This window comes from Suricata suricatta, chromosome 9 (assembly GCF_006229205.1).
Source record: "Suricata suricatta isolate VVHF042 chromosome 9, meerkat_22Aug2017_6uvM2_HiC, whole genome shotgun sequence".
Taxonomy (NCBI): domain Eukaryota; kingdom Metazoa; phylum Chordata; class Mammalia; order Carnivora; family Herpestidae; genus Suricata; species Suricata suricatta.
In genome coordinates, this window is record NC_043708.1 from 49,793,566 (window position 1) to 49,803,822 (window position 10,257).

The window sequence follows — 10,257 nt, forward strand, 5'->3', positions numbered from 1 at the left end:
TTTTTTTTTTTTTTAATGTTTCAAATACAGATTATACATCATACTTTAAAACATATATAGGTATTACATACTATTTCTCCCTAAAATTCAAGTATATTTAAATTGATGTCATGCCTATTTTAGGATTCTTGAAAAATGAGAGTCTGGTTGTCCTTCTGGAGAAAACTCTACATACTAGTTTATTATTATTTTTATTTTAAAAGAAATATATCTTTTGTTTTAATATCTCTTATTAAAACACACTATAGTTATGTGTTTTAAACCAAAAACTCTGTAACAAGCTTATTCTGATGTCTTTGTTTCAGACCACATGATATTTTCTCATACAGTTCAGATGAACTAAACTTCCCCTGCATTCTTGTGAGTGAGGAAAATAGGCTAGTCATTTTCTTAGTAATGATTGAAGATTAAATTTCCTCAGCTTCCTTCTCAATGAAGAAATAAGAACATTTGAATTTTCTATATTTGTTTTATTTTACAGTCTGTGTTACAATGGAAATGTTGACAGAAAACCAGTTTGAATTACTTGTCTACATATTTGTTGTTTAGAATGAGAACCTTTGGTGTCACATCATGCTTTTCAAGTTTCTCTAATTATAGTAGCTTCCTCAGTGGCATTTCAGAAAATACAAATCAAAATAGGGGCATGTATAATCTATATGTCATAGAAGGTACCTTTGTATTTTTACCAGGAGGAATTTTTTTCTACTGAGTACATTATGGATAATTGTGGTTCTCACAAGGTGCAGACATTTCAGTTTTTTCTATTCTTTGGAGACAGGATTTCAAGAAAAAATAATTTAGTTGATTAGCGAAAGGATGTAAGAAACATCTTGACATAGTTAAATGGCATGTCCTCAAGCTAGCTCTTTCTGTTTTGTTTTGTTTTATTATTTTTAATTTACAGCCTACCCATTCAAATTTTTAAATGAAAGGTGAAAGAAAAGAAAAACTGGAAGGGTCCCTTTTTTTGACTCTCAACTTTGTCACATACCCACACACATCTCAAGATATAACACATCTGAAATCTGTACTAACCATATATTTTGCAGAAAATTCTGATATTGGTATGGGCTACTAATTATAGAAGTACTTTTTTCACTTTTTTCACTCTTGTTTTATAATGTCCATGATTTTTATCTGTTATATTTATTTCTATTATAGTCATGGCCTTTTATCATCTTTCTTTTTACCCTTTTCGCCCTCTCTCCCTACCTTCCTTCTTCAATGTCATGATTTCCTGGTCTGTGCCAAGCAGGAAAGCAGGGCACTTTAGAGATAGAGTAAGACACTCTGTGACTTCAGGGGCCTGTCTGTTCAGGGACATAGAAGTGGGAGAAAATGTACGGCAAAGCCATAAGAACAGTTCAAACAAATATACAGTGTAATATGTGCTCAGGAAGAGTAAGCAACCAACCCAGCCTCAGGGGCAGACAATCCTCACAAAAATGATAACATTTGAACTTAATCTCAACACATGAGGTATGCAGGAGCTCCTAGCATTCAGTAAGGGCCAGACATGCCAAACACAGAAAAGAAGTGCTTGTTCAAGGGCACTAAGGTTCACCAATCAGTGAAACTGCAAGAGAATGAGTGTTACAGGAGGGAGGTTTCTCAGACTGTGTTGTACACAACACCATGTCCAGGTGCCAAATGCACGTTATTAAAAAATGGAGTTTTTATCAAATGAGCTTTGGAAAATTGGTTGCATTAACATCTTAGATTTCTTCAAGAATCTTGGAATTTATGATATGCTAATATGCTTTGCCCATAGTGTAGAAGAGTGAAAGATGAAGGGAAATATACAAAGAAAGTAAAATTCATCAATAATCCCACACTCAGAGAGATCCACTGTTAGTGTTTTGGTATAGTTCCACCTGTATCTTCTTTTCCTCTAGATTTTTCCTGTCTAAGCCTCCTCTTCTTCCCTGAATCAGTGCACATTTGCTTCCCTGTCTTAATTTGTACATTCAGAGTAACATATTTTACTAAGTTCTTATTATGTGTGAAATAGAGTACTGGATACTAACAATATAAAGATATATTTTCTTCCTTTCAAGAAGTTCCTTGCTAACATTCGCCAGCATACGTCTTTTTTATATAAAATGTTTATACTACTGTTTTTAGTAACATCTTTTAGTCAATCATAGTGGTTATAGCTATTCACACTATTCACTAGAATGCTTTTTACTAACAGCCTCAACATCTTTATTAATAAATGCAGGTGTATCACATCATCATCTGAAAGTCTGCATCTTATTTTATAATGTGACTGTACCATGATTTATTTAATGGATCTGTCAGGCTGTTTTCAATCTTTTTTTTTTTTTTATTAAAACAGTGTTATGATGAGCACTTTCAACGAGTGTTGCAGTTTTCATAGTGACATGAACAGAATTGTATTTAAAATGATAAAGCTGATAGCAGGGTAGCAGGAAGCCTGGAAGAATTACACCGGGGATGGAGACCACTTACTCTAGTGTCACAAGAAGAGAAACGAGGAATTCTACTGAGAAGTCTACCGATAGCCTTGAAAAGAAATAGGGAGATGTGAGGGATATTTCTGATAGAGGAAACAATGCTGTTGATTGGAAACAGTTAGCAAGAGGAAATGGTAAACCAAAACTCTGTGGTTTTCGGCTAGATGAGGTGTGTTGATAACTATCAGCTAAGTCAAGAAATAAATAGTTCTTAGGTTTGGGGATTTAAAAGACTTTGGGGGTAAAGAAGTAGGCTGTAATCATAGACTGAAAGAGCGTTGGAATAAAGTTAGAATTTATATTATGGACATATAAAAGAGAAATTCATGAGAAAAAATGAGATCTACTAACAGGACAAGTTATAATAATAATTAAGAGAGTTGACTGCAGAAATCTAAAGAATGGAAAATTTAATGTGGAAAGAGAGGGAGAAGCCTATCAAAACTGTGGGTAGTTGTAAGGTCAAGAAAGTTGCAAAGATTAACTCTGATTTCATGATTTAAAAGCCTCATGGAAAAGATGGAAACTATATTTTAGTTGGGTGTTGCTGCTTAGCATAAACTGGGCTAATTTATTTAAAAAATTATTTTTAAGTCATCTAGATTAAAATTGAGTCTTACATTTATGTAATTTTGATTGTGTTGAGAGGAAAGTTTACCTAAATAAAGAACATTAATAAACTCATAAAAAGTGTTTTTGAACTATGTCACATGATAAACAACAAGTTATATAGCTACTCTATCATGTATTTTGTTGGCCTAATGTCATAAGTCCTCTGAATATTCATCTTATTAATTCAGGAAATACACTTTCATTTAGCACCACTTCTTTCCTTAATGTTTCATTATTTGTTTATAGGGTAAGAACATTAATAACCTTGAAGCTCATAAAGTACAGGATCTTAGTTTCAGAAATGAAGAAATTAGTACTCAGAGTGATTAAGGTTGGCCAAGGTCATGTGGCTTGTTTTTGGAAGAGACGAGGGAGGAAGATTTCAAATAGTAATATTCCATTGAGTAATCTTTTAACTTATAATTTATTTTCTTTCATTTTACATAGATTTATCAGAATTTGGATATATGTTTGGACAGGTGTATTTTATAAAGCAGTTTTGACTTCAGTGAAGTTTTCTATTATAGATAGAGATATTTAAGATAAATATAGATCTGTAAGATATAAGATAGCTAAGGTAACTTGCAATGGGTGTGTCATTTACCCTTTTACATTCTACCTTGGCTCTTTTTCTTGTCCCTGAGACAGTGTCCAAGAGATGGGCAGGGAAATTTTGTTCATTTTGTCCCTAGGAGCACAGTGGCCACAAACTGGAGGAGTGGGGTTCGGTGCTAGCTCAAGTTATTCATTCCAGACACCAGAGTTGACTGGAGGCTGCTGTGGGAGTCATGTCTCAACATTGGCCGCCTGCTCTAAATTAGCCTCAATTTGAATTTTGATCAAATCAAAGCATGTATTCTCTCTTATTCTCAGTGTTTCCATTTGTTAAATTTTAATACTAAATATTTGATCCTTAGGATTAGCAAGGAAATAAAAATGTCAGACCTCTAATTATACATGGCACATAGTAGGAGCAGAGTTAATGTTAAGTGCTGGGATTATTGCTGTTATTCTGTATGCTTTATCATGGAGGGCAAATGCATAGGATGTCTTTTGCCCTATCCTTTTAGAACATGCTGCTTAGAATTTCATCATCCTCTTGTGGTTCATTTCAAAAAGAACAAATTCTTTAACTGAGTCATTTAATTTTTTAAAATTTACAGAAGTTAATTAATCAAATTATTGATTATGTAAGTTTTTAAAATGTAGCCATTTTAAAATATATTTTAATGCCAAATTCTAGGATGTATGTATTTAACTTCAAGAAAGTGGTGGTTAATTAATATTTCATACTTTTTTGATATCTAAGATGTATGCATTATTTAAGTAGCTTTTTAAAAAATAAGTTAGTGAAGGAATTAATTAAAAAAAGAAAGACCTGAAGATACTTAAATAGCAGGATGATTAACTTTCCTATCACTTTTGACTCATTTATTTTCCTCTGTGTGTAATAAGAGCAATAACATTTTAATGTTAATTTGAAAAATAATTAAAAAATTATGTTTGCTTTTGTGCCTGGCCACTGGAACCTGGTAATGCTAGAAGGAAGAATAAAACCTTTGCCTTTTTATCTATAGATGCAGTAATACCTCCCAAGAAAGCATATGATGTTTATCAGAAGGATAGAATTATTCCTATATTTCTGGTTATTCTTATTCTGGCATTCTATGTTAGCCATTCTTTTTTTGATAGACATTTTACTTGCCCAAATCCAACAGATTTCATATAGATTTGTATAAGAAATACAAGTCTTCAACACAACAGGTGATATTGTAAAACAATAGGTTGGAGAGTATTTGCCTCTTACTTGTTAATACTTTCCCATAAACCCTAACATAAATATGTTACAGCACAGTAAATTTCCAGTAAAATGAATGTCTCATAAATATCTTCAGTAAAATCAGAAGTTAGCTTTACTTGAAAAAATTACAATTATTTTATTGTTGAAATAGGTTTTTGAAATTTTACTTAAAATTAATTCCACAGAAATAGGGGCAAATTATGACAAACTAATTAAAATTATCTCAAAATGTCTTAAAAAGATATTATCTGAAATTAAAATGATAAAATATATTAAAAGTCCAAAAGAGAAGAATATAGTGGATTGTCCAAGTGTGGCATTGTAAGTCTGTTGTTGCATTTCCATTTCTGTCAGGAAACCCTAAACTTTAGCAATTTGGCAACAGTTTCTACACCAGAGTCAAAACTTCTGATATATTTCAGAGGTTCCTTAGTTTTCTTTTCCCGTTACGTACGCTTACTGTGCCTGCTAAGTTGGTACTGTCTCTTATCCCTTTTTTAGGGATAGGAAACAAGACTGAAAAACTGAATCCTACCCTCAGCAAGCAGGATCACTCTTCTGTGAAATGCAAATGTTAAAACCCCAGCTACTGACAAGTCATTGAGTAGATTGTTCTTATGTTGACCATTCATGTTCCAAATTAATGCTTTACTTATTTTGCGATTGTCTAAAGACCTCACTTGTGAGAGTTGTAGGAAAACAATTCAGAATTCTTTTAAGTGAGACTATGCCACTTACTCCCAAGGTCTCTGTTATTTTTGTCATCTGAATTGTCACCCTTCTTCAACCAGCAGAAATTGTTTCCTTATGATTTTCTGTGTTTGGATATGCTTTACCAGTTTATACTAACCTTGAAAAATTTTCTTTTTCCCATTTCAAGTTCCACCCAATCTGACTGTTCCACAGGAAAAATCACCTCTGGTCACCAGAGAAGGGGACACAATAGAACTGCAGTGTCAAGTAACTGGAAAACCTAAACCCATCATCCTCTGGTCTAGAGCGGATAAAGAAGTTGCCATGCCTGATGGGTCAATGCAAATGGAGAGTTATGACGGAACCCTGAGGATTGTGAATGTCTCTAGAGAAATGTCAGGAATGTACAGATGTCAGACCAGCCAGTACAATGGTTTTAATGTGAAACCAAGAGAAGCTTTGGTGCAGCTCATCGTGCAATGTAAGTAATTTTTGGTCTTTTTCTACTGGGGACAAAAGGAAAGAAAGGATGTGATAATTCAGCTAGAAAAATGAGGTAGATTTAGGTATTAGATTAGGATAAAATATTTCCATTTTGTCGCTACCCAGTTTAAACTATAGTTTTCCCCTAATCTGTCTATTGCTTGAGTTAATAGTAATAGAAGAGTATCCGTGTATGTGTGATGATGATTATGATGACACTGTGTGGTTGGTTAATGCCAAAGCATTAACAAATCTGATGGTGAAAAACTGGCTCTGTGCAGTGAAGCAAAGTGGAGATTGCAAGTGATTGCTAATTCAGATTACAATACTCTGTTGTCTTCACAGTTCTTTCTACTTCGGCCATTGCTTGTCCTTTGCTCAACTTATCCACCAACCCCAAAGCACCCCTCTGCTTAAAGTGTGAAAACCTCATCATTAAACTGCTATGTTTGCATATCTGAAACTGTAAGAGTAGATTACACAATTTTCTAGTCATGTTGAGATAATTCACATATTAGGTACTGACATTTTGCTTGATTTTTGTAACAGAATTGTTTCGCTGTGAGAGTTAAATATGATAGATTTTTAACTATTTTCATTGAAATTACTGTTACGGTTCTAACAAAAAACTGGAGACCTTGTGTGCTTTGAATTTGCTTTTAATATTAAAAATACCTAAGTTCAGAAAGGTAAGGAAAAGGTTTAACGATGTCCCTGATGTTGGGATATTAGAGGATGCCCTGGTAATTTGGATGGCAGATGGTGCAGATAAGGCCAAAAGAGGAGAAGCAGACTAAGCACAGTCTTTTCAAACTCCAGTAGCGCTGGTGTAAATTTTAATTGATGTGCACTTTGTTAAACACATGGTGGCAAAGTCTTTACAAATATGAATGAATTCGATGAAACTATATACTTCAGTAGGAAATGATGGTGTTTTCTTTCTATGGCTCTATAACTCAGAAAATGGAGAACAAAATTTAGGACTTTAAGATACAAAACAGATGAACATAAGGGAAGAGAACCAAAAATAATCTAAAAACGGGGAGGGGGATAAACCATAAGAGACTCTTAAATACAGAGAACAAACACAGGGTTGCTGGAGGGGTTGTGGGAGGGGGGTGGGCTAAATGGGTAAGAGACTTAAGGAATCTACTCCTGAAATCATTGTTGCAGCAAGTGCTAACTAACTTGGATGTGAATTATAAAAAACAAATAAGTTACAGAAAGTAAATAAAATAATAATTTAGTCCAAAAATGTCTCTTTTTATATTAAGGTTAGAGAATTTAGCAGATTGGATTTAATGACTTTGAAAGAATAGTCGAGATAAGGAAGGATTACCTTTGGGACTGATAAGAAGTTCATTTATGTCTGAGGAATGTGAGTGAGGTCTGGAGGAGCAAGAATCTGGGTGCTGTTTACCCATTCCCTGTCTCCCTTCTGTAGAAATCAGATTCTAGTCTGCTGTTTGTCCTATAAATATGCAAACTGACATTTGTCAAATACCTTGGCTGATTTCCAGTTCATTACCAGTTTGTGTGGCTTTTTTCCCCAAATAATGCTGCATTTAGATAGCAAGTTTTATTCAGCAGTTCAGTATTGCTTTTTCCTCACTCGTCTTTATACTCATAACAAGCTCATGGGTAGGAGGTTCATGTGAAAATAGGTTGCAGAAAGAAAAAGAGAAAAGAATAAAAAAGGAGAAACCTCTCCATTCTCAAAAAAAAAAAAAAAAAAGAGAGAGAGAGAGAGAGATACTTCCCAGTGACCATAGAGGAGGCAAATGCCATTTGGAATCCTTCATTTTTGTTGGTAATCACGGAGTCCTGTGCTTCCTCTAGAGTTAGGCACAGAGCTTCAGTGATTGTAAAGCTACTGGGGCAACTAGTGTCACTCTGCTCACACCTCACTGGGGAAGGTGTGATACAAATAAAAGCCAGGGGACCCACTGATTCTAAGGAATTTTGAATTAAAGTTTCAAGAACCAGGATCTCTAATCTCTATAGAATATACTAACCCTCAGAATCTATTGGCAAACTTTTTTTTTTTTTTTTTGCCTCTTAAAATATCCCATAGGAAACATTATGTTCAGCACAAGGTCTAAAAATTCAATCTTGTAATAGCGGATGAACATAAATACTGGCATGGTTGTCTCTAGTGTCACAGGATGTAATTGACTAAAAGACATCAATAGACGTAGGCAAAGTCTAGTTTATTTAATGTAAAGAAAAAGATGTACACACCAAGGTGACCTCCCAGAGCAGGGATGGCATCTCACACACTTCCTCTCAGAGGCTAGCGTCCCTGGCCAGCCTGAAACCAGCTGGGTTCCAGCAGCCTTGCCAGCTTCCGGTGAGGCCGTCCTGTCTTTCAAGAGGCTCCCTTTCGTGCATTCCCCCTTCTTGTGAAGGATCTGATTCTGTGTCTGAGCATTTGCCAAGTACAAATAACCGGTAACAACTCCAGATTATTCCTGAATGAATCAAATATTGATCTTCCAGGCACATAATCCCTGCTAGCAAGTCCAACCTGCATGCCTACCTAGAGCTTGTTCCTGCAAAACTTATGACACAAGAATTCTGATACTTTTTAATGATAAGCATTCCAGGTTTATGGTGGTTTCTTAAAACCATGAAAATAATATGGTGTTTGTGCTAAACTTACAATAGTGTTACATGTAGGAAATATTCATATGAATATAAAATATTAAGTTATTTCATATACATGTGCACACACATATACATACACCTATATACATGCGTTTATATTATCTTCAGAATTTATATCACTGCAACAAACAAGCTTTATTTTATATATGTTGTACATTCTCAGAATAATGTATTTTACATTTTAGCTATTCATTAAATCTGTGTGGTAAATAAAAGTTATGGTAACAAATGGAATAATATATATAACAAATATGATTATATATTATATATGTACTTATATTGATTTATATATGATATATAATATAATATTTAATACATTATATTATATATAAATACATTGCATACTCCTTGATTCCTGCGTGACTGGTTTTTATTATTAAGGTTTCAGGAGTATCTGACAACTTGTTACATAGAGTTTGAGACCTGAAAGTGTTTAAGTATATGAAGAAGATGTCAAATTGTTCTAACATTAATAAAACACCTTTTTCAGGACTTGAACTCTACAATTTAATTTATGATTTCCTTTTTTTAAGTTTTTAAATATTTATTTATATTTTGAGAGCAAGAGAAAGACAGACTAAGCAGGGGAAAAGCAGAGAGACAGGGAGACACAGTATCCAAAGCAGGCTCCAGGCTCCGAAATGTCAGCATGGAGACCTATGCAGGCCTTGAACTCACAAACTGCGAGATCATAACCTGAGCCAGAGATGGCCATCTAACCAATTGGGCCACCCAGGTGCTCCAATGATTTTCTTTCTTAGAATGTTTATTACACCCCAACAAGCAAAACAAGTACTACAACGTAAAAATATTAAAAAAAAGAAAACCCTCTCACATGCATAAATGAAAGATTGCACACAAAGAACTCACATCTTTTCAAGCTTCAATAGTAAATATTCTGCTACTATGTATTAAATACTACATGGTTTGCCCAAGCTAAGATGAAACCACATTATGAGTCAATAAGCATTTTGCATTTTCTTTCATTATCTACTCAAAGTCATGCCTACTGCACCTCTAAACATTTCATTAAATCCAATTATACAGCAAACACTCCTAAAATAAACTTAGATTGTATTGCAGTTTCACTTAACAGTTTATAAAATGCTGTGTTGTGACAGGTATCAACTATCCATTATATACTGAGTCAACTTTTTTTAAGCACTACTAACTGCTTGCTTTTCTTGAAGCTAGATCATTGTGAAAATTTCCTGTTAGACCTATGAGCGCAAACATATGGTATCTGTCCTTCTCTGCCTGACTTATTTCACTTAGCATGACACCCTCAAGGTCCATCCACTTTCCTACAAATGGCCATATTTCATTCTTTATCATTGCCATGTAGTACTCCATCGTGAATATACACCACATCTTCTTGATCCACTCATCAGGTGATGGACATTTAGGCTTGTTCCATGTTTTGGCTATTGTTGACAGTGCTGCTATGAACATTGGGGTACATGTGCTCCTATGCATCAGCATTTCTCTATCTCTTGGGTAAATCCCTAGCAGTGCTATTGC

General features: G+C 34.3%; 1 protein-coding gene across 1 annotated transcript in view; it reads left to right on the forward strand.

Moving 5' to 3' along the window:
* Positions 1-10,257, forward strand: part of MDGA2 (MAM domain containing glycosylphosphatidylinositol anchor 2) — a 779,701-nt gene that overhangs the window by 592,880 nt on the left and 176,564 nt on the right. Inside the window, exon 8 of the mRNA XM_029952652.1 lies at positions 5,774-6,067. Coding sequence (XP_029808512.1) covers positions 5,774-6,067 — 294 coding nt within the window. The remainder of the gene's footprint in view (positions 1-5,773; positions 6,068-10,257) is intronic.